Raw genomic sequence first — 24183 nt, 5'->3', positions numbered from 1 at the left:
TAAAAATAAATAAATAAATAAAAATAAAAAATAAATTAATATATATATATATGAGAATAAACCATAGGATACCTAGAGATTGAATAAAAGTATTAAGTTTGGGGCGGAGTGCAAGTTATAAGAGGGAAAGGAAAACATGACCATTGAAGGGTTAGGTAGCAACAACCTAATGCATGATAAAGAATTCGACTATGCACACACACCCGTCAGGCATGGAATGAGTCCAAAAACTATGGTGGAGTATTACTTGATAACTCATTGTGAATTTTAAAAGATACCAAAATCTGAGACTAATGGTAAGGTTATCCAATGTGTGCGTGAGTGATAATCTTGTTCGGGACGACCAAGAGGCTAAGTTTGGGGGTATTTGATCGGTATATTTTGCACTCTTATTTAGTGATTCAAGCTTAACATTTAAGTATTCAATGAACATGATTGTTACTCATTTTGGGCTCAATATTGTCAATATAGGTACACATTACATGCAAAGCGAACATGGAATAAAAAGAAACGATTTTGGTGCATGATAGGAGTGGAAGAGAAACTTGAAGTCATGGTCAGTTATCAACTTGAAATAAGATGGAGAAAGTGAAAGTGGAACAAGAGAGAAAAGTGAAAAGCGAAAAAGAAAGAAGATAAGTAAGAAATCTAGTGGCCTACAAAGGAATGCATACCGCTGTAGGATAACTATAAGAATTAGTTTCTTGAGCTCACGGTCCTACAATAGAATGCATACCGTTGTAAGACCGCTTTAGGAATTGCTATCTGGAGCTCACAGGTCTGCAGCAACAAGCATACCATGGTAGGATCGCGATAGCATTCTGATCTTCAATTCAAAGCCCGATTTCGACCCGTCTCCATCCAAATCAATGGGAAACGAGAGGTTTCACTGTACACGACTTTAATAACCTAAAAATCACTATATAAAGACTTATTCTTAAGGGATTTAGGGAGTTTTTTTGGATGAAAGAGAAGGAGGCAAGTCGAGGAAGAAGAAGGAGATTTTCTTAAAGAACTTCGGCTTTGGTTGTATTTTTCTGTTCTTTCTTCTCTCTAACATCATGAACTCCATTTTTATTATTCTTTCATTGGTTGAAACTATATTCTTATCTTCCGGGTTGAATGTTTGTTATGCACTAATTCTATTTTGATGCTTGGCCGCCATTAGAACGCGTTTGTGATTTATATTGCTTTCGAGAGATTCAATATAGATTAGCACTTGGTAATAAACGACATGAGGTTCAATAATAGGTAGAGATACCGTTATGCCTTATGAAATCTTGTTTAGATGATCATTGTGGATAAATGCATGTTTGTATATTTGTAGATTAATTAGAGATAATTAATTTCATATATAAATATAGATTCGATTGACCATCGAGAGAGGCTTTTGATTAACTTAAGATCATCGATTTTCATCTCCAAGCGAGAATTATAAAACCCGATCACTAAAAGACTAAACCAATTAAAGAAATACGGTGGATTCATGAACCCTAGTGCATTATATTTCTAAATTCAAAAACCTAAAGAATTATTTTGTGTTTTCCATTTAGTGAGTTAGTTTTCGTTAATATAAAACTTATAGTGAGTATTCTTTTAATTGTTTGTGGCTTATTAAAGTTAATAGTGGTTAAAGTAGAGATCAAAAGCTAATTCTCGTGGGAACGATACTTTATTCATCATTATATTACTTGTTACGATTACGTACACTTGCGAGAAAGAATACGCGAATAATGATATTTCATTATTGAATCGAAATATTATATTTTCATTATGACAAGTTAAGATGTATGAAAATTTGGCATATATGGATTTAGATAATGGTGGGGTCATTAAGGTGGATTTACAATGTGGAATCATTAAAGTTAGTAAAGATATGTTGAGGCTGATTTTGTTGCCTATGCTCTGAATGTGGCTAAAGATATCCTCTACAGTAAACGTTGTGTGAATTTGGTTGGTATTCGTCAAGAAGATTAATTCTCCGTGATTTTGTTGAAAGAAAAAAATATAAATAATTTCATATTTGGATTTCTTGTCAAGATGAAAGTTGTTATAATTGTGAACCAATATTCAAATTTGACCGTGATTAGGACATTAAATTTAATTGTGATTGGGATACATCTACAATTGAAGATTTATCTTCTTCAAGCCTCATCAAGATTTATCTTTTCTTTGTGGATCATCTTTTTATTAGAATATGGATTTGTTTAAATCCTTTTTTATATACATCTATTGATGAGTGGTAGATCAATAAATAAGTACCCAATACCCTTAAATTATTATAGCTATATCACTATTATTTTACCAATATCAGCTTAGTGATATTTTGTTCTTTTTGCCCATAGTTTTTTTCGATTTGGGTTTTTCATGTTAAATTTTATATTCATTTGTGTTGTTGATGGTTTGATTGTAGTTTGTTTTCGATCTAAAATCATAACAAAACTCTTATTACGTTAGTAAAGGATTTAGAATTAATCAAGTAATAGAAGAAAATAATCGAGTAAAAGAATAACCACTTGAGTGAAATATTTATCACTCGAGTATTTGTCAAAATAGAAAAAGGCTGGAAAACCTTTATTTATTATTCAATTGTAATCGAGTAATCTAATTGTTAGTCAATTAATAAAAGGATTAGTAGATTAATCTCCAAGAACTGAGAGTCATTACATATGACTCGAATTGTGGTGACCCCCACTCTTAGAGATCCCACGACCAAGGAATCCAAGAAGGAGTGCCAAAAGAATGGATACATAATAAAACTCAAATAAAAACATTCACAAACATTTCCTATTTCCACATAAACATAAACATTTTCTTACATCATCATTCAGATACAACTCATTAGAAATACTTCTAAGCCCATAATACAAATTAAACTAATTACTTCTTCACTCAACACCATCCCCAAAAATCTTTTAGTCGGGAGAGCTCTGTACACATATCTACCCAAGGGATCACGCACCACTAGTCTCTCCCTCATCTATAACTTTTCACTTACCTAGAATAATGTAAACCAGGAATGAGACACAAAGCCCAGCAAGCATAATATGGAATGGACATGGAGCAATAAAAACAACTCAATATAAGACCATAAGGCAATATGAGTCAACAATAGATAAAATCACCAATGGGAATTAATGTAACACAACACCATTAACATCATCACATGCACCCATGCCATGCACCCTCATCTTATGCACAAATGAATAAGGTATGCATATCTTTGAAACCACATAAATTCTTATAAACATAACAATCGATCCAAGGTTTTAAACACATCATATACCACGAGGTCTTCGGGGTCCATTAGCTCAACCAAAGGCCTATGCTCACATACAACATACGACCCTTGGGGCCCATTAGCTCAACGCAAAGTCTTGGTACATATATAACATGTAATAACCCGTTTATTCATAATTTAATGAATATTTGTAGATTTAAGGGGGAATGTTAATTTATTTATTTTTTTTAAAAATGGGCAAGTACCTAGTAGAAATTGGGGTGTAAGTGGTATTACTAGTGTGGGGTATGAGTGTTAATTTCTAGAAATTTTGGGGTCTAGGTATAATTTCTAAAACTCAGTTGTAGAGTCTCTTTAAAATTAAGAGTGCGCATATATTAAGTGAGGAGGCTTGTGGAATAGGAAGCACTCACGCACGAGGAGGCTATTAGCTGTCGCAAGTTCGAGCTGGGCATGCGAATGACTGGAGGAAAAAGGCTAGAATTTTTTTAGCCAATACAATGTTGTTTCGGGGGAAACAACAGTGTTGTTGGTTGCCACGCGGCTAGCTTTCCAGTCACTTATTTTTGTGGCTTTATGCCACAATTTTTAGTAGAAATCGACAGGGAAATTGAAGAAGGAAATTGGGGAAGAAGCAACATGAGCAACAGTGGAAAATAGGAGAAATCAAGAAGAAAATGGAAAAAAATTATGCAACTGGAGTTTAAGGAAACAAGGTAAGTGGGAAAAATATTTATTAGGAATTCTGTACAATTAGATATAATTTTTAAAATGTGATCTTATTATTTTGTAACATGTGAGCAGAACAATTGGAATCTTCTATAAAAGGCAAGTTCTCTTTGCGTCGCGTGTTCTATTCCCTTTCTTACTCCGATTTGGTTCCAAGTTCTATTTTTGTGCAGGAGCTGTCGACTGATGAGTTTGAGTGTCAACCATTTGGTGACGTTGGAGCAAACTGTCGATCGACCTGAGGAAGGCCATCAACCCATACTCTTAGTCACGAACTATCGACCTGTTCCTGGTCACTGTCGGCTCTACCATTATGTGTTATACTAAATGGCATTGTAATGCATAGGATTGGGCTTACATCATTGGGGGAAACATAAACTATGAATGCTTGGACACTTGTATCTTAGAATGACTAGGTGCACAAGCATTGCATTGGGTGTCTATTCCTATGTGGGCGAAGTATGGCCTGATGCCTGACTTATGGGGGCCAATGTATCACGTTGATACTTACTACACCATTGCATATATCATTTGTTGCATTGCATGATTACGTTTTGATGTGGCATAGAATGACCCTCGATAGCTATGAGTGGAGCTCGACTTCGGGTAGCTATGACTCGGGAACTCTGGTATGTGGTTGTGATATGCGGGCCTTGAGCTCTTGTGGATTATGCGAGCTAGTTTATGGCTGCAGCATGTTTGTATGTTGGGACTTGGGTGCCAGGTTGTACATTTTTTTATGTGAGCCCCAGGAACCGTTATGTGCACTGGTATATTTATGTTGAGAATTGAATATCTTGGTGCATGGTATGGTGTGACATTTTAATTTGAAACACGACATTTTTGGGTTGTATCCAATGTGAGATATATCATCAGTTTTATTGTTATTTTTCTACTTGCTTGCTGAGTCTTGTGACTCACCCTTGCTTTACATCATTCCATGTAAAGGGAAGGCGAATGCTAAGGGTAAGGGTAATAGGATTTGAGTGGATATGTAGTTGGTTGTATAGGGTAGTCCCAATTATCGGTCTTGGGGGAGGTTTTTGTGGTTCAGGGGTACAGGAGGTTGCTGGCTATGTCTTTGGTGTCATGATCTTTGTACCTAGGTTTTTATTAAGGGGTGCACCGTGTGTTTGCCACCCCCATATCTTCCAGTTTTGTATATATGCATATACTATCTTTATGTTGTGTTAGCGTATTATTTCTTTTACATGTCGCTTACCAGGGATTTTTGGCATCTTTTCTCTCTCTTTTGAGACTTCCATTTGTGGCTCACAAGCCTCCAAGTTCTCCGAGCAGAGGTCCTCACATAAAATATGGTCCTTGGGGCCCATTTATAGCTCAACCCAAGGCCATTAAATACATACTCCAAACCATCATTCAAAACATGAAACATTTACACCTTTCAAAACATGTTAATGCATATGCACTTGTGCATACACCACTATAACCATACTCATAACAATCTCTTTGCTTATGCTTTCACATGATCACACATGAACCCATTGGCATGCCCATGAATGTATGCACTTACCCTCAAGAACAAACAATCATAACGAGGACTCAGAAGATTTATATCGAAAAAACCAAAACTCATGCAAGTCACAACAACTCTTGCATGATCTCAATCATAACAAGAAAAACACCATTCCATAGAAAATATAGGGTGAAACAAACCCTATTTGAAGTTCTAAAAGATTTTAATAGGATTTAACAAAAATCAAGAGAAATTTACAAACCAATCTACATAGGAAACATGTAAGAACCTTTTTACCAAAAACAAGGGTTTTCCCCTTAATAATGTCAAAGATTCAAGGATCCAAGGGTTTTAGAACTAAGAAAAAGGTTAGAACTTGCACTTGAAAGGAACAAGATATAAGAACTTACCTTTCTCGAAAGATTTCAAATCACCGTCGTACGCTTCAGAAGTCTACTAGCAAAACATAATAAGACAACAATATAAGCGTGAGAATTAAACCAACTTCATCTAATTTTCTGATAGTTTTCACTTAGCTTGCTCTTAGCCCTCTTATTGTCGTTTTTCTTCTACGTTCTCACTAGTCTTCCTTTCCTTCAATATTTTTCCTTGGGTTCACGTCTTCTCCTTTAAATTTCTCCCTTGGTTTCATTGATTTTTCCCTTAACTTGCACCCTATTTATTCTCCAATTTCCTTCAATTGTAATCTTAACCTAGCTCAGCCTATTGCAAATTTTTCAGCCACAATTCTATTTAATTTACTAATCCAAAAGCCATCATTTTGCAACCCACCCAAATCACAACATCATTTCAATTCCCTCAGCTTCACATGGCTAAAATTGCATCGAGAAACTGAAGAATCAAGGTTTTGGCAAATAACAGTAGAGTGGCTTCAGTCGCTGACACGTGGCGGTACAAGTAGCTACATAGCCTCCAAGTGGCGTACCCAAAACGATTCTGATTTGGGCCTCCCCTAGAATAGTCCAAGAATTTTCCACTAGCGCATGCCTACCCCTTGGAGTCGAACTCGCAACCTCCAAGTGCCCAGCATCCTTTCTCGCGCACGCGTGCTGATCTATAGGCTTCCTTATTTATATATATATGCACATTTTAATTTTAAGGAGATCCTACATCTAGTTTTAGAAAAATATAAATATACAATGCTTGCTCCCACCATGGTTTGAACCCGCAACCAACCACCTTGCTCTTGCGTAAGTAACCACCAGGTTGCCAACTTCCTCAATTATATAATATGCAATAATTAATTATATATTAATCCATCTCCCAATTTCCCAAATTATACTTGAACCTAAGAAATTCCACAAACTTTCAATCACTTTCCCATTCAAAAATACAATAAATTTAATATCCACCATTAAATTTATCAAAACCACAAATATTCAATAAATCGTAAATAAACAGATCATTACACGAATAACATAAAAAGTTTTAATTAAGTGAACTATTGATTTTGATGGAACTCTATTTTTTAAAATACATAATTATTTTAAAATTCACCCATGATATTTTCATATACAATTTGAGTCTTTCTTTTGCATACATCCTTGAAAAGTGTTTTATGCATTTAGTGGGGAGGAGTTCATGTAAGTATTTAGTTACTGTTTTACACCTTAAATTTTTAGATAAATTTAATTCACCTTCTCTTAATCTAACATTCGTTTCAATTTTTTAATCACAAGAGCCAATATTTAGATTTTTTTTTTCATTTTAAGAAAGATATGATATAAGTTTAAAAGATTTTTTTAAAATAAAAATAATTAAGAATTTAGAGAAAAATTTGAGAGGTTCCCACGTGGCAACATAATATTTGACGAGAAAAGGCTTAAAAAGAGAAGACTGTTATGTGACTACAAAAATCTTTTGAGAGGGAAAGAACTTTAATATATTGTATATATAGACATAGATTATTTATGAATGATTAAATAAAAGAAACATACTGTTTATCCTTCCATTACTCATTTAATACAGTATTAAGTGCCATGATATGCATTTTTAGCTAATTTACATTTTTAGTAAGTTTCATGATTTACAAGTAAATATATATATATAATATATACAGACTTTTATTATTGGCTAATTTATCATTTATTTTAATTTTCAAAATTATTATAGAAAATTTGGGCAAAAACTTAAAAATATAAATACTTATTTTTTTATTTCTTTCGTTTCTTTCTTTTTCTCCTTCCCTATCTTGATGGAATTTTGCAATCCCATCACAATAGGGTTGTAAGAATTCCTTAAATGTACCCAACTCTATACATTCTCAACTAATACACTTGCAACCAAGAGTTCAATTCTTCCCTCGTCACTATGATAAACTCAAATTGTACAGGTAATTATATTTCTTTATATATTCCTTCTATTTCTTACCTCAACTCCCTCCCCCCCACCCCCCACCCCCCCCCCAAAAAAAAGAAAAAAAAAACTCCCCTTCTTCAAAATTAATTAATTAATTCATAGATTTTAAAAGGCTCCTGATATTTTTTATAGCTCAACCACAAGCATCTAAATAACATTTAAGTAACTGAGCCTGGCCAATAGAAGAGAGGTTGTCTGATTAGACGATAAGCTAATTAAGATCCATCAAAACCCCCACTAGGTGATAGTCCAATGGTTGGAAGCTCGAGAAATCGTGTTCAAGACTCTTAATTTGGTACAGAAAAATAATCATTGCCCTTTATTGGCTTGGCTGCCCATTTTGGGCAATGGCTGACTATGGTGCGTTCTCCTTCCATACAAGGTGTCGCAACAATTACAATCACATATTATATCTATCATCCACCGGATCACAATTACATCCAAACCACACACAGAGTGTAACCTATATGCATATTTAGAGGAGAAAAAGGTCCAAAAACTATACGCAACGGCAGCATAGATGGAACAAAAACTGATTGCCAAAACATCAATTTCAGTCCTATCATATCATATGCTTCTCAGCCTTGTAATAATAGTTAAAAAGGATGAACACCATTCACATGACTATAGCCGAGAGGAAGCATCTTTTCCCAATGGCCCCCAAATTGGTAGCTTGCCATCCTCGGCCTTCCTTGTACCGTTCAACCTGCCATTTTATTTTATTGGGTACGAAAGGTCAGTTTGACGATATTTGTGTGCCAGAATAAGAGGGTAAACACAAGAAGAACACATACAGTTTCTAAAATGCTTTCCCCATTGTCCACCCCTCCAATTGCGTATATTGATCCCCTAAAAACAGCAGTAGCAAAATATCCCCTGGCTTGGTTCATTGGCTCCTCAGTTATCCATGAACCAAGACGAGGGTCAAAAATTTCAACGTTTGGAACCATTGCAGCTCCATCGTAACCACCAATAGCATATCTGCAAAAAGGTGTGGCCATCATATATTCAACCCTGGGTATCAGCTTACTTTGGTTTTGGTTTTTTGCAGCATAGTCTCGAAAAAATAGAATTCCGCTTAGGTTATCTAAACAAAACTTGAAGATAATGACAACTTGGAATGAAAACATAAACATATAGGGGCTGTTTAGTTGTGGAAAAAGCTCCAGGTCTCTGTTTACAGTAACTTTCATTTTCATTTACAAAAATGAAAACTTTAACATGTTTGATACCTTTGATTTCTACTCAGCTTTTTTGATTTTTTTTTTTCCTTTCCCTTCTTCTACTGTTGGTGGAGTTGCTAACCCCTGGCTCTACTGGTGATCGTGTTCGATGACTTGACCTCTCTAGGAGTCACCAGTGACGGGAATACTAGGGGAGGGGTTAGAAAGTGAAAAAAAAATAAAAAAAATAAAAAAAAAGAAGTGGAAAAGCCTTGTTTATTGCTTTCATTTTTCCCAAAAAAAAATCAAAAATCTAAGTTTTTGTAAACAAAAATATGTAATTAAACATTCTCTTTCAAAATAAACAAAAATAGGAAGCTCAAACTGAAAGCCTTACCAAACTGGCCCTTATTTAGTAGAGTCCGAAATTTCTAAGAGCCAGTGTCACAATGCCATATTCAGTAAATAGCTGATGGGTGAAATGGTTGTCAATGTAAAGAGATTGACTTACATCTTTTCATTCAGAACTGCCAGTGAATGGCATGCCCTCTGTATGTTCATACTCCCAATTCTAATCCATGAATGTTCTCTGGGGTCAAACCTTTCAGCAGACCTGAATAAAAAAATGTCTTAAGACTGCTGATAACAAAATGCTACTGGAGAGATAGAGATGGTTCATTTGACAATAGCTACATATCTAAAGATACAGTTTTTATCATTTTCCTCCACACGAGAGATTGGAGATGCCAAGAAACTTTCTACCTAAATTGAAAAAATAAGTTAAATGAGCCCACAATCAAGATAAACTCCTCATTTCAGCAAGAGTGATATTCTAATACCTAGTCAACTAGGGTTAAACAGTGAAGAAGCTTTGTTGGCCTGTATCAGACTTAATAGTTCCTTCAATAAATCTGAATCTCTGCACAATCTACACGTGCTAAATCTGTTTTAACTACAAATGCATATATGAAAAAAAAAAAAAAAAAACTACAAATACTGAACAAGAATTGATATGGAAGATATGGAAACTAGATGATGAACAGCACTGATTTTTTGGGGGCCAAGGAACAGGACTGATAATTTTCACAAAGCCACTATATGGTACATGCACATTTTTGTCTGTCAATAGGACAGCATGCATACAAGTTCAATAGGATAAAGTGGGTTTGAGATCTTACTTTAGGTACATTCCATCGAAGCCACCAACTGCATATAGTGCACCATTAAGTTCTGCTGCAGCAAGAGCAAATCTCTGGAAAAACAACAAAATAATTCCAGCAGCCTACAAGTTAAATTACTACTTAAAGCTTCACAACTTAATGTAAAATTGCTACACCCAAAACATGCAGAAGGCAAACATAAAAAACAATGTTTGAATGACAAAATCTCCTGGCACCTAGAGAAGGCAATTTTACTTGAAGTCATCGAGGACCAGTCCCAGCTCATCCTAATTGGGGCAGGATCAACACTATTTGATTGAATTTGAGACTGAGATTGGGAATTTCCTAAACCTTTAGGTGAGAATGAGGTCGGCTTGATATATGGATCCACAGCCCCAAAACATGCCTTGCCTTACCTTAGGCAGTACATAAAATTACAAATATACTCATTATATGTAATATCATTAGGGCTTCATTCAGATCTGATCTCTCCTCTTGGTCAATCACTTTACTCAGTCCTCTCCTATGTCAACAAATTTGAAAATCTAAGATCACTAAGTATAATTGTTCTCTATTTATAGATCTGAGTTCTGTCCTTTCATTAAAAGATCTGAGTCTTGCTCAATCCACTCCTTTCTGTATCTCACTTTTTCTTCCTCTTCTCTCCAGCTGACTGTGCACAGACTTTCGTCTTTTTTCTTACTCTCTCAAATTTGTCTCCTTCACCTTCTCTTCCATGGCTTGCCAGATTAGTCATCTTCATATTGTCACCCTTTTTCTTCTTACCAAACTATCGACTAATTTCTAGACACTGTCTTTCCTTTTTCTCCCCAGCTTGCCAGCTGATTGTCAACCTGTATATTTGCCTCCATTTTTTCTCTCCTGTATCTTTGGTTGCCTAGCTTGGAATCTATTGTAACACCCCACTTTTCCCGAGCGTGGCATTAATCCGAAATTTCGGGAATATTTTTTTTTCAACATACACTCATCAAAAATCATTTCCAACAATCTGTTCTACCTTCTCACCATATCAAAGTTAATAATCAATAATCTAAGATAGGTAATCATCACATATGTGGAAGCAAGATCGAAACATCAATGATACATAACCGTCAATTCCTTATTTATAACCAAGTAACTGTATCAATGTTCAACACGACATCATCAAAATAATATACATAACAACTGAATGTCTCGCACACAATCAAAGACCTACTAAAGATCTAATATAGTAGCTACATCTCGATCACCTCTTTTCCCTTGACCCCGCTGCTTTCACCTGGAACGTTTGAATATTTCAAGGACAAAGTCCAAATTAAATGTTGAATCATCTAAGTAAGAATTCAAACCATTTTCATGAAATAAATGCAAGACCATGAACAAACTGACATATCCCGACATGTCCCAATCCAAGAAAATCCCAACAGTGCTTAACCTATATCACGAGGAAAGAGCAATCTCTCTAAAGGCAACACAGCCACATTGACACATTAGCATAACACAATCTTGCTTAAGAGGGGACAACATCAACCCATGAACCCGAGTATCACCCCACTATCATGTCAAGCATTACATTCCCACTCAAAAGCATTTCGGATCTCAACACAACCCTGGTCACAAGGGGATCACACCAACACTATCTTCAGAATCAACGTTCACCTCGACAATAATGCTATTTCTCAAAGGTATATCTAGGGTGGTATCTACTCTCAGCCCTGCCACTTGAACCAATATCTGGGGTGGTGTCTACTCTTAACCCCGCCACTTGAGTACCATAGGGTGATGTCCACCTCAACCCCGTCACAAATAGGTCACATAGCATTAATCCTTGGCACGCATCCCAAGTGCTATCACTCAAGACTATACCTCAAGTTGACATCCCACATCTCATATGGACAACACATAAACATGTCAATGCCACTATCACATACCATGCATCATATAAAATCAACATTTCAATGCATGTATTTTAACACACAAAACTAAATGCACAGGTATAAAACTTTTTGGGACGAACCTCCCACATGAAAACAACCATTCACAGGTTAAATCATTTGCATGGAATCAAATCAAGTATAGGGTCGAACTACCCACAATAAACCAAATTTGAAATAGAAACTCTAACCTTAAACGTAACTTAGATTATCTCGATTCTCGTGCCCAACCTCGATTTCCGTGCCAAGCCTCAATTAACTGTACTATTACTCAACCTCGAGCCTCAACGATTCTTAGACATCATATTCATTCAAAGGAATATCAATATCTATTTTTTTTTCCATAATTTTCTCATGATTTTCCTCCATTTTCTTCCTATTTTTCCCTCAAAAATTCCAAAACAAATACCTGCTCAAACATTTTCTCAAATTTTCTTCCACCATAAATCATAAAATAATTTCTAGGAAATTTCTAACAAAAAATCCAAAAGAAAATACCTCACAGCGCTAGCCATGCACCTTGTGCGTGAAGACCCACGCGTGTACTGCATGCGTCAGTTGTCTTCTCAGGCGAGCCCCATGCCATTGACGATTGAAAATTTTTCCCGATCACACCACCTTGTAGACCTCTTCAAGTCGGTCACGATGGTGCCTTCCTTTGCTCGAAACACCAACCGGAAGGCCCACGATCAATCGTTTAAAGCCTTGGCTCTAATGACTGCTGCAACTTCCGGCCAAGCTTCGAAACCCCTTCAAACTCGCATCAAAATGCACCAAATGCTCCAGAAATTCTCCCCATGCACCAAGGAACAAAAGCCCCTTATCCTCTCAAATACTCTCCAAAACGCGAGCAATTTGAAGCCCAAACTTATGGAAAACCCTCAGTTTTAAACTCCTATTTATAGGCGTTTCCGACCCTCTCTCCAGCCAATCAGCAGCCAAAGCTTGATCACCAAGTTGCCTAAGCCATGATGGCCCTATTCCTGGCACCTTACGGTCGTCCCATTGTTGGAAAAGTGGACTTTCAATGGTGGCAGTGCGGCGGCCACTTGTTGTTGTGTTCACACAGCAATTCTAGAAATTACACTTCCATCCCCAAGCTTCTTCCAAATTATATTTTGGCCCTTATTTCAAGTCCTTACACTTTGATGTTTTACCATATGAACCCTTAAATCCCATGCTTCTCAATTAGCGCAACAAATTTGGAAAAATATCATTTTCAACCCCTTTCCAACTAGAATAAAAAATGACACTTAGGCCCGAATATATGCAAGATCATGTTTTGGTCGTGAATCCTTTTGTTTCATCCCGAAACCACTTCAGGGTTGTTTCTTATGCAAAATATGAACATTCTCAGGGTTTCGTTGACTTCCCGGAAGTCTCTTACCATCATTCGATTTTTCAGCCTAAATCATAGTTGTACCGAAAACTATACAACATATCTAGCCTGTATCCCACTATGTGGGTTATGCCCCAATAGATAGTTTGTCTAGAATTCATATTTGGATCCGACTAGGTTTTACGCTGGTTGTCGGCTACCTAACACAACCCTCCTCCTTTATCCAGGTTTGAGACCAGCAGTGGATAATATCCCCTGGCAGAGTAATAATGAAATGAAGTTTCAACACCATCTTTATATGGAGAAGTTTCATGAGATGGTGGTGAATGAAGATAATTGATATAGTTGTGTTCCATTACCAAGTTGACATGGTGAAACCAACAAGTATAATATGGAAACACAACATGTGTACCGAAAACTATCTTCGATTTAATTTCTTTCGGCGTCACAAATCTTGCCTCGAGACGCTCGTCCATGACATACCTTTTCCTTAGGTATTCACGTTTCGGGATACTCCCTTCCATTCATTCGGTCATTAATTAACTAAATCCTCAAGCCGATTTCCAGTTTCTTGAACTACGAAATATGGGGTGTTATATCTATAATCCTGGTGCTAATTACAATTGCACTCATTTCTTTTTTTAAGTAATTATTTATTTTTTATTTATAAGATCTCACTAAATTAGGTTTAAAGACAAAATTGGGACAACAATGAAGGTTTGCGGATATTTGATCCCTATTGGGGGTGAGGATGGGATTTGAATTTTCTACCTTGACAAAATGGGGAAATCAAGGTTCAAATTGGAATTGGGGCATTAGAGTTGGCTATGGGTGAGTAACTGCCAGGGGCCAAACTACTTGACCTCCAATTAACCAAATTTATAAGCGTAGGAATAAACCCAAAACTGAATAGGGTTATTTCTATTCCTAATTTCAATTAGTTTCTTATTACTTTTAGGAGTCTGTTTTCCTGTTGGATTAAGAGACTGCAGTTAGTTGCTATTTGTCTCCTAGTAGGAGTCTTTTAGGTTTTGATTATAAATATTCTCTTATAGTTGATTAGAAAGCAATAAGAATAATTTTACAGCATACTTAGTGTGCAAGTGATCGAAGGTTTCTCTCTAACAAGTTGTAACACCCAGTGTTAAGAGAATGAGAATGGAAGTGAGAAAATTCCAAAAATGCCCTTGAGAATGTGAAAGATTTTGAGATTAAGTGTACCCTATGAGAGGGGTATTTTGGTAATTTGGATAGTGAAGTCCAATAAAAAGGGTATTTTGATAAATTGAAAATAATTCCTATGTGGAATTAAGTGAGTAAGTGAATTAAATCCCAATTTTGGTATTTATGTGGAGATATATGGAATTAATAATTCACAAAGGATATTTTGATAATTTTGGAATTAATTCCATAAAGGAATTTAATTATGGAAAATAGGGAAAATGGAGAATATGCAATTATTTGAGAAATAATTAATTTTCCCTAAAATGGTGAATTAATGTGGTAATGCCACATGGAGGGAATTAAAGAAATGCAAAAAGAAATGATATTGGTCATTCTTGCATTAATGAGAGACATGATTATATGGATTAAGGAAAATCCAAAAAGAAAATGTGAAATTAGTCACCATTAATGCTTGAAATTATGGTGAATTAAATAAATCTAAAGGAAAATGGGAAAATGGTCTCCCATTAATGCTTTGGAAAATATGAGATTTATTTAAAGGAGAAAGAAATGATTTATGTCATTCATTCTTGATGTATGAAAATTGTCTCCATTTAGTAAATGTTGAGAAATTAATAAATCTAATGGTTGGGATTAATCTTTTAATGGGATTGTGATCCAATGGTGGTGGATGAAAGCTTGTGGTGGGCATGGATTGCCAACTCCTTAAGAGTGTGTTTTCTATTAAGGGTGAAGATTAAATCTTTCAAATTGGATGGATGAGATTAAAGCCTCCAAAGCACATGGATTGTGCTTGTTATGGAAGGCTAGGATTTCCTCTCCAAAAGAGAAAATAATGGAGGGTGGAGATGAAGTCTTGCATTTAAAATATCAAGACTAGGAAGTTAATCCAAAAAGAAAAGAAAGGAAAGGGAAGAAGTATATAAGGGGAAAGAGAGCTTTATGCTCAAATTTTTCCCATTTCAAGAGAGTAAGGGTTGAAGTCTTCCCATGGAAAGAAAGAGAGAAGAAGAGGAAGGAATCAAAGTAAGTTTATTTCTTTATTCTCTTTACTTTAGTATGTTCGTATGTAAAGTAAGTGGCATGTTGGAATGTCATCCTAGATGGGAGAAGAGGATGGGGGAGCTCTCTTGAGAAGAGGATTTCAAGCTTCAAAGAGAAGAATGTTAAGGTAAGGGATGGCCCCATGTGGAGGAGGCCTTGCATTGCATTGTAAGTAGGTTGCATAAATTTTTATGTATCTCTTTGCATGCTTTAATTGTACATGAGACCTATGGCCATGGGGGTGGGAAAGAAGTGGTAGGTTGATGCCTCAAACCATGTTGGGTTGTGAGGATGGAATAACCTAACCATGCTTGCATGCATTTGCCATTACATAGACTTGTTATGCTTGTATTTACTTTGCATATGCACCCTTACTGAGCTTTGTGGCTCATGAGGTTTTACCCTCCCCTTGTAGATTGTTCTTACATCAAAGGAAAAAAAAAAGGAAAGTGCAAGCTTGTGGTTGGAAGCTCTTGGTGTATATTTCTTTGTTTGATGTAATTTATGGCTTAAAGAAGCCTAGGCTTGTGGTATTTAATTTGTGGCATTATGACTTAGGAAAGCCTATTTGTTATATTTGGAACATGTGTGGTATTTATACTTCGAGGTTGTTATGTGAGCACCAATAGGTTGTGTAAGGCTCATGTGCGAAATGGAAGGAAATTTTAATGTATGTTATGTAATATTCAAAGAGGTGGGTTAAGCCTTAATTTTGGAAAAATAGAGGCAAAAATGGAAGGAATGTGAAGCATATTTATTAATTTTAATTTCTGGAAAATTTGGATTTTAAAGGCCCAAGAAAAAAAAAAAAAAAAGAAAAAGGAGTGAAGGAGCAGCAAGGGGACAGCCAGCAGCAGCAGCAGGCCGCACGCTCGGGTGGGCGCCCGCAGGAGGCCGCGCGCGCAAGCGGCCGCGCGGCATGTGCGGCCAGCCCACGCGGCCAGCACCTAGCGGGGCCCCGGGGCGCGCCGTGGGCCCCGCCGGCCAAATTTTTTTAAAAATTCCAAAAAATTGGGGATTTGGGGGCATTTCTAAATTGATTTTGGGCCCCAGAGGAATTTTCAAAATAAAGAGATTTTTCGGGCATTTTGGAGAATAATACCGAATTTTTGGAAAATTGAAAATTATGAGTTTTTCCTCCAAATTTGGTAATCAATCAATGGGTTGATTTTAATGGTGATTTATGGAGCCCGGTAAAATTCTTGGATGGAAAAGAATTAAATGTAAAAAAGATAAAATGGCGATTGGGCGTCTGAATGAGATTTTCTTTATAGCCAATGCGGTGTGGTTAAAATCCAATTCTGCTAGTGAATCCTGGGGTTCAGGGAAGGAGAGGACGAGCCTAGTTCCCACCTAGGGCGTTTCTTCTTAAAACATGGTCCACCCTTCACCTAAGGTCGGGCAGGTGGACAATTTGGGTAATTGTTCACGAGTAACACCCGTAAGTGGAAGCGGGGCGTTACACAAGTCCTAATTTCAACATAGGTCGACAGGAACGGAAGTCTTTGAAGGGATTAGCTTTTGATCTAGCTAATCCCCCGTGGACTCAATCTGTTAACAAATTGATATCAAAGCCAGACATGGGCGACAACAATTTTCGAGAGGCTTTTGATGAATTCATGAAGCAGTATAGCAAGAAAGTGCACAAGTGAGGAGAATACCAGGTGATTGATATAGCAAAATAAGAGCGAATGTCAACTCAAATATAGATACTTATGTGCAACATGGACGCCATGAAAAGGAGTTCCACAGCATCAGGTACAAGGGAGGCTAGTGTGCCTCGGCCAAGAAAGCAACATGAAATCGCCAGGGGTGTTGGTGTAGGAGAAGGATTTGTGCCACAGTATACTAAGTTGGATTTCCCTTGTTATAGTGGCGAGAAGGATCCCTTAACTTGCCTAAATCAATGTGAGCACTTCTTCTGGCACCAACGGACTATAGATGAGGAAAATAAGCCTTTCACCTAGAAGGAGAGGAACAAATTTGGTTCTTGAATTTTGAAGAGGAAGTTTTGACATTAACCTACGCAAAATTCAAGGAAAACTGCCACAACCGATTCGGGCCCCTAGTTCAACGAAGCAAATTCAAAGAGCTATCCAAATTGAAACAAATAGGGTCGATGGTGGACTATCAACGAAGATTTGAGCAATTGTTGGCTAGATTGGAGAAGATGACCAAATCACAAGAGGTTGAGATGTACGTCAGTGGTTTGCAAGGATCAATATGGATTGATGTAGAAGTACAACCACCTTAGAGCCTGGCAATGGCTATGTGATTGGCCAAAATTTATGAACAAAAGAATGGTGAATCCAAACTGGTTATGGGGCATTTCCTAGGGAGACCACAACCCAATAACCAGTTGACTGCACCAAGATCTACTACCCTTCCCAGGCGGAGGCTAACATGTGTAGAGATGGTAGAACACTGTACCAAAGGCCTGTGTTTTAATTATGACAAGTTGTTCACATCGAACCACCATTGTAAGCGCTTTATAACAATGGTTTTGCATCGAGCTGGTTGTGGAAGAGGACAACGAACTGAAGGAGGAAGTGGAGCTTTTACTTGAGCATAACATATCATTACATGCAATTACAAGTGTGACAACTTCTCAAACTATGAAGGTCAAGGCTAAGGTAATAGGGATTCTAGTTCTAATTTTGATTGAGTAGGGCAGCACTAGTAGTTTTGTGAGTCCTACATTAGCAACACGCTTGACAGCATTTCTAGAGGGCAAACAGGGATTTTCGGTCATGGCTAATGGCGAGCAATGAGCACCGGGTTGTCCCAACAAGTTGAGTTTACAGTGGGTTAACAGGCATTCAAGGCTGATTTGTTTGTTCTCTGTTTAGGAGGGTTTAATGTTGTTTTAGGGGTGGATTGGCTGAGTACGTTGGGCAAAATTGAATGGGATTTCATGCACATGACCATGGTGTTTCAACAAGGTGACCAGGTCATGTGGTTGCAAGGATTTGCTGATTCAACTTAGGAGGGAGCAACTTGTTTCCATCCCATAAAATGTACAAAAGGCTATTATTATATTAATGGAAGATATTATGTGTGAATAGATAATGCAGAAATTGTATGTGCTTCCTTATTTGGTTGAATACAAAGTGCTCTTGCAGAGATTAGCTTCCAAGAAAAAGGGAAGCAAAAAGATGCACAAGAAACTTCAAGTAAATTGGTATTTATGTACCCCAAGATTTATAGGAATTACCTTTTGTACCATTGACGGTTTAGAAATCCAGTGTCCACCATCTATATCAAACATTTCTACATCAGCAAAGCTTTCAACCCCATCTCGACCACCAATTGCAAAAATTTGGTTATTTAGAGTAGCACCAGCTAAACTACCCTTTTTGACTTTCAATGATGGACGCACAGTCCACTGGTTATTGGCTGGATCATATGATTCAACTTCACAAAAAGAGCAAATACTGACAAAGTTAGCGATATAAATATTATGTACCACAGCCACCCACCCATCCATACACACAAACACACATACATAGAGCAAGAGGAGTGCAAGCTAATACCTGTGTCATGCCATGAGCTACCATCTCTACCACCAAATATCCAAAACTCATCTTTCAATATTGCAACAGCGGCATAAGAACGAACGAAGTTCATCGGCTTTAAAGGCTTTATCACATCATGCATTGGAGAGTAGGAATCCAATGTTGATAACCATGTAACACCATCATATCCTCCCATAAGAAATATCAAATCATCAATTGATTCCGTATTCATTTCATCAATCTTTGTCGTGAAAGGAAGTGACTTTGATTCCAAAATCACACACTTTATTTTGAGAGATTCAATTTCTTTCTTTGCCTTAACCTGCAGAGGCCAATATGAAGCTTTTATGTTAGGACCGTGTATGAATAAGAATTTATGTTATGGAAGAAAGCGACGAATCCTCTTATATATGAACGGCCCATGTTTGATTCTTGAAATTAATGTATTTTTCTTATCAATAATAAAGGATGGAAAGTAAACTAGACGAACACACTTGGTAGATCTTTTTGGGTTCGTGCCAAACTACTTCCATCCATGAATCTTATTATGCTATGTATGCGTACTTGCACCAACCAACTGGTGTTTTATCCACATAAATTGGAACCCAACCAAATTTACCATGCCATGTCCATGGCGCTCAACATAAATAGTCTAGACTCTCTCTAGGTCACAGGAATGAGAATAGAGTCTAATCTGATGTCTGTTATGCTATGTGAAAAATAGTCCAGACTCTCTAGATCTCAAGATTGCATTTCACCTAAAAAGCGATTGCAAATCACAAGAAAGGAGGCTCTGATAATGGCCAAATTTTCTTAAACCAATGGAAGGAATCACATGGTGGTGAATAGATTTTCCTAACTGCTAAAATTATGCATAACATTCAAAAATGATGATCCCATGATGTTCCACCAGGAGCTCCTTGAAAATGTAACTACTAAAGAACAAAGAACCATGCAAATGCAAATCCTTTTCTATTGGTTATCTATAGCAGCAGCTAAAATTGCAGAAATTTGACTTTTATCCAATGATTCAAAAACCAAACAAGATATTGAACCAGAAAAAGAGAGGGTCAAGTGTCAATGGCTGGACTAATCCCAATGTACCTTTATTCAATAAATAAATATATAATAAATAAAATACATATCATTTATAAATTACTTTTAAATTTTGGGTTTTCAATTATTTCAAAAAAATGATAGTTAAAAAATATTTTCATATCTCTATTTTCTAAATAATAAAAATATTACCAATAATTTTAATATTATCATAAAAATAAAAGTTACTTTGATATTTAGATTTTTTCTATGACATAAATATTTATTTTTTACTGTTTAGTTTCACAACTTTTTTTGGGGTGCTATTTTACATGTATTTTCAATTAGGATTGAGATGTGAATGAAACATCACATCACACAACTATGCAGTATCTTCTCTATGGGAGCTCCAGTTATCCCTATTGTTGATGCATTGAGACTTTCCTTAGTGTCATAGCAGATTTCATGGAGGGAATTAGCTGTCAATATACGCTTTTTTTTTTATTTTGTTTAATGTTTTACTCAATCAACTTATTTGTTGTACAAGAAAATTAGTTAGATAAAAATAGGAATATTGGTTGTTACTTTAAAATTAGTTGCTTAAAAGTGGTGGAGACAATTATGGCCCTATTCTCTCTCATATAAATTTGCTGTATATAAGCATTTCAATGGAATAAAAACCGTGCATATTCTTTTCTGCAATTTTATGTTCTGCTATTTTTTCTACAAATGGTATCAGAGACTTCTTCTTGAGGGGCTGTGAGTGTTTTACAAGAAATTTAAGAGAGTTGGTGAGCTGTTTTTTTTTTTTTTTTCCAAATGGCCTCAAATCATTTTTCTACTCCAAGTCCTCCTGTTTTTACAGGAGAAAATTATTAACTTTGGGCTATCAAGATGAAAGCCTACTGTTGAAATGAAAAAACTGATGATTTGATAGTAAAGAACAGCCCACTCGAATAATATTCCAGCTCATTCCAATAGCTGGCAGATTTACACGATTAGGCTGAGTGAATATAGAAAATTCTGCAGCAGCTCCTTGATTCCAATTTCCTATTGCAGAAACATTCATTGTACAGATAATGTTTCTTTTTCTGTCACTTTCCCTTTTGTATAGTTTCCTTAGAAGCTCGTTGACACAACCGACCTCTTTTGGTCGGAGGTAGACTCTGCTACATGAGCAGTAGCGCGTTGCTTCAGTTGGTTTCTGGGGTTTCTAATCTGCAAGTTTCCCATAAAGGTGCCAGCAAGTCTGTTTGGTGTGGTAGGGCTTGCGGCAGTGATCACACCAAGATTCGTTCTCTTTTCGAGCGTTGTGGTAGGGAATGGTTGCTCACATCTCTTAGGTTTGTGACTAGGGCAGAACCTAGTTGGGTCACTTCCCCCACTGGACTTAAATCCAACATCACTCTCCTTCGACTTTCTTCCCTTCTTACCATGGAAAATGCGTCTCTAAGCGAAGGCAATGGTTTTATTCGAAGAATACATCCTCTGACTTCATCGAGTTCTTTGTTAAGCCCCTGACGAAAATCAAACACCCTTTCTTTCTCCAACATTTGGTTATACAGAATACCATCTTCGAAACACTTCCATTTAATGACAAAATGAATCCATTTCTTGCCATAACTCATTAAGATGTTGAAATATTCAATGACTGACCTATTTCCTTACCGAGTGTTATGGAGGGTAGATCAAATTTCAAAGCACTGAGTAGAGTTTTGGAGATCGGAATACATCTCTTAAACCGTTGCCCAAATCTCATGGGTTGTATTGTAAAACAGGTACGTCCTCCCAATCTTTGGATCCATGGAGTTGATCAGCAAAGCCATAAGGATGGAATTTTCAGCCTCCCATGTCTTGTATGCAGGATCAGTTGCAGGTGGAGCTAGAGTTTCGCCCGTCAGGTAGCTCATCTTCCCTTTCCCTTTAATTACTAGAACAACCGACTGAAACCACTTGTGGAAGTTCAACCTATTGAGTTTGCATTGGGTGATTTGAATGGAGGGATTAAAGTCAATAATCTGCAAGCTTAGGCCCAACGGAATAAATATAGCTAGGATGATCGGATTAGGATTTGGGCTATGGTTGGATGAAGCTTCTGCAAACTCCAAATTGGTTGGCGACAGTGGACAGCTAGCCTGAACGGCTGGGTTGCGACGGCAGGCTGGCAGTGGCAGCGTCTAGCAACGGCAACGACAGCCTGGATCGATTTCAGAAGCAACAAAGACGGTTTCTTACGAATAGAGATTCGGTGTCGGTGTCGGTGACTGTTCTTTTAGTAATTTGGATCTTGCGTCATCAACTATTGGGCTCAATTATAGCGGCGATGGTGACAGTTGTTGTGATTTCCGTCGATGGTGGCAGGGCTCGGCTGTGGCAACGACGATTGCTTTGGTTTAAGTCAACAGCGGCTTGGGCTGATGCTAGGACCTAGAAAACGAGGGGGACCGAAACTTGGATGGCGGCTAAGGTTTACTGCCTAGCTCTGATACCATGAGATTTCTATATTTATTTCACGGATTGTATTCTCTAATAATTACAACCCAAAGGGAAGAGAACAATATATAGGCTAAGGGAAGAACAACATTAAGAAAGCTGTAAAATCTCTAATCTATGAAACAATTTGAAAGAAGAATCAACCATGAAAAGGAAAAAAAGAAAAAGGAAATATTCGAAAATCCTTTTCGATTTGAGTTTGATACTCTTGATCTTCCAACAAAGGAATAGGCTTCAACATTATTTTCATCCTGCTCTCCTCTCTACAGACTTCTAAAAAAGCCTCCCGAATGCTTGATAGAGGTTTAGTACCTAAGATTCTCCCTCGCACTACATCTCAACTTCTGTTCAAACCTATAAGGAACTTGTATAATTTCTTTTTCTCAACAATATGTTTGTATTTGGCTGCGTCTTCTAGACAAGTCCACTGAATATTATCATACTTGTCCAATTGTAGTCAATACCTGTTTAATGAATTAAAATACTGGGTAACACTAAGTATGCTCTCAATTTCAAATAACTTAGATGTATTTTCAACATGTGAATAAGCCTCCTTAGCAGCTTCCCATATATCATGAGCAGTATCATAAAGTAGAAAAATTTCACCAATCTCATTAGTCATAGAGTTAATAAGCCATGAAATTACCATGTTGTTCTAGGATTTCCACATCCTAAAGTTTGGAGCTACCTACTATGGTTGGCTTGTAACTCCCGTGAGATAGTTATCCTTCCCCTTTCCGCAAATGAACATTATTATAGATTGGGACCATTGTAGATAGTTTTGCCCGTTCAACTTGTGGCTGGTGATGGTAAAGATGTTATTATATGCGGCTCTTGTGTTGATGGATGTACCAGGGACGATCTCCGAAGATAGGTTGGTTTTTCCAGCCACGTTGTGGTTTATGGGTGTGTAAGGTTTAGTTTAGGGATGGCTCTAATACCATGCAGAAAGATTTGGGAAGAAGAACATAATTTCTTCATCATTTTGATCGATAGAGTACAATCTTGACTTAGGAAACCTACAACAAATTAGGAAACCTAAAATGGGAATTACATCTTTACTAATTAGGAAACTTACAACTAAATAGAGAGAGATTTATTCTCTGCTCAAAAATAGGAAACACATTGACTTTACAAAATTTACAATATAAGGAAACTTAGCAAATAGGAAACAGAATAATTTAGCCAGCTAACAGGGCTAATTAATCAGTCACTCGTAATTTCCACAGGTCTCGTGACTTTTTTATTGGTCTCGTGACTTTTCGATTGAGTTTCCACAAACAATGCCAATTGTTGTAGCTAAGATAATACAATGAATTTTTAAGTGCAAGAGAGTGTCTCAATGAAGTAGCGAGTGACCCTTTGTCACGTGACCTAGTGACGAGACACCTCCTTAGAAAGAAGCAAGTTAGGGGAGTGAGTGAAGTCACCCACAGACCCTCCAATGCTTGAGTCAATCTCATGCTCGAAGTAGAATTATAATTTCAAC

At 36.9% G+C, this 24183-nt stretch overlaps 1 protein-coding gene across 6 annotated transcripts in view; it reads right to left on the bottom strand.

Annotated features, from left to right (window-relative positions):
• Positions 1-24183, bottom strand: part of LOC127787857 (uncharacterized) — a 38277-nt gene that overhangs the window by 8587 nt on the left and 5507 nt on the right. For 2 of the 6 annotated variants that reach the window (XM_052315901.1, XM_052315905.1), the window contains exons 6-11: positions 19185-19488; positions 18866-19065; positions 10168-10241; positions 9501-9602; positions 8621-8807; positions 8090-8532 (exon numbers count right to left, since the gene is read on the bottom strand). In XM_052315901.1, coding sequence (XP_052171861.1) covers positions 8443-8532; positions 8621-8807; positions 9501-9602; positions 10168-10241; positions 18866-19065; positions 19185-19488 — 957 coding nt within the window. In that variant the 3' untranslated portion in view covers positions 8090-8442. Of the gene's footprint in view, positions 1-8087; positions 8533-8620; positions 8808-9500; positions 9603-10167; positions 10242-18865; positions 19066-19184; positions 19489-24183 lie in introns of those variants that run through there. The other 4 variants (XM_052315907.1, XM_052315906.1, XM_052315902.1 and 1 more) reach the window with 4 other exon arrangements.

This window comes from Diospyros lotus, chromosome 13 (assembly GCF_014633365.1).
Source record: "Diospyros lotus cultivar Yz01 chromosome 13, ASM1463336v1, whole genome shotgun sequence".
Lineage (NCBI taxonomy): Eukaryota > Viridiplantae > Streptophyta > Magnoliopsida > Ericales > Ebenaceae > Diospyros > Diospyros lotus.
This window is presented reverse-complemented; position numbering and strand designations above follow the sequence as displayed.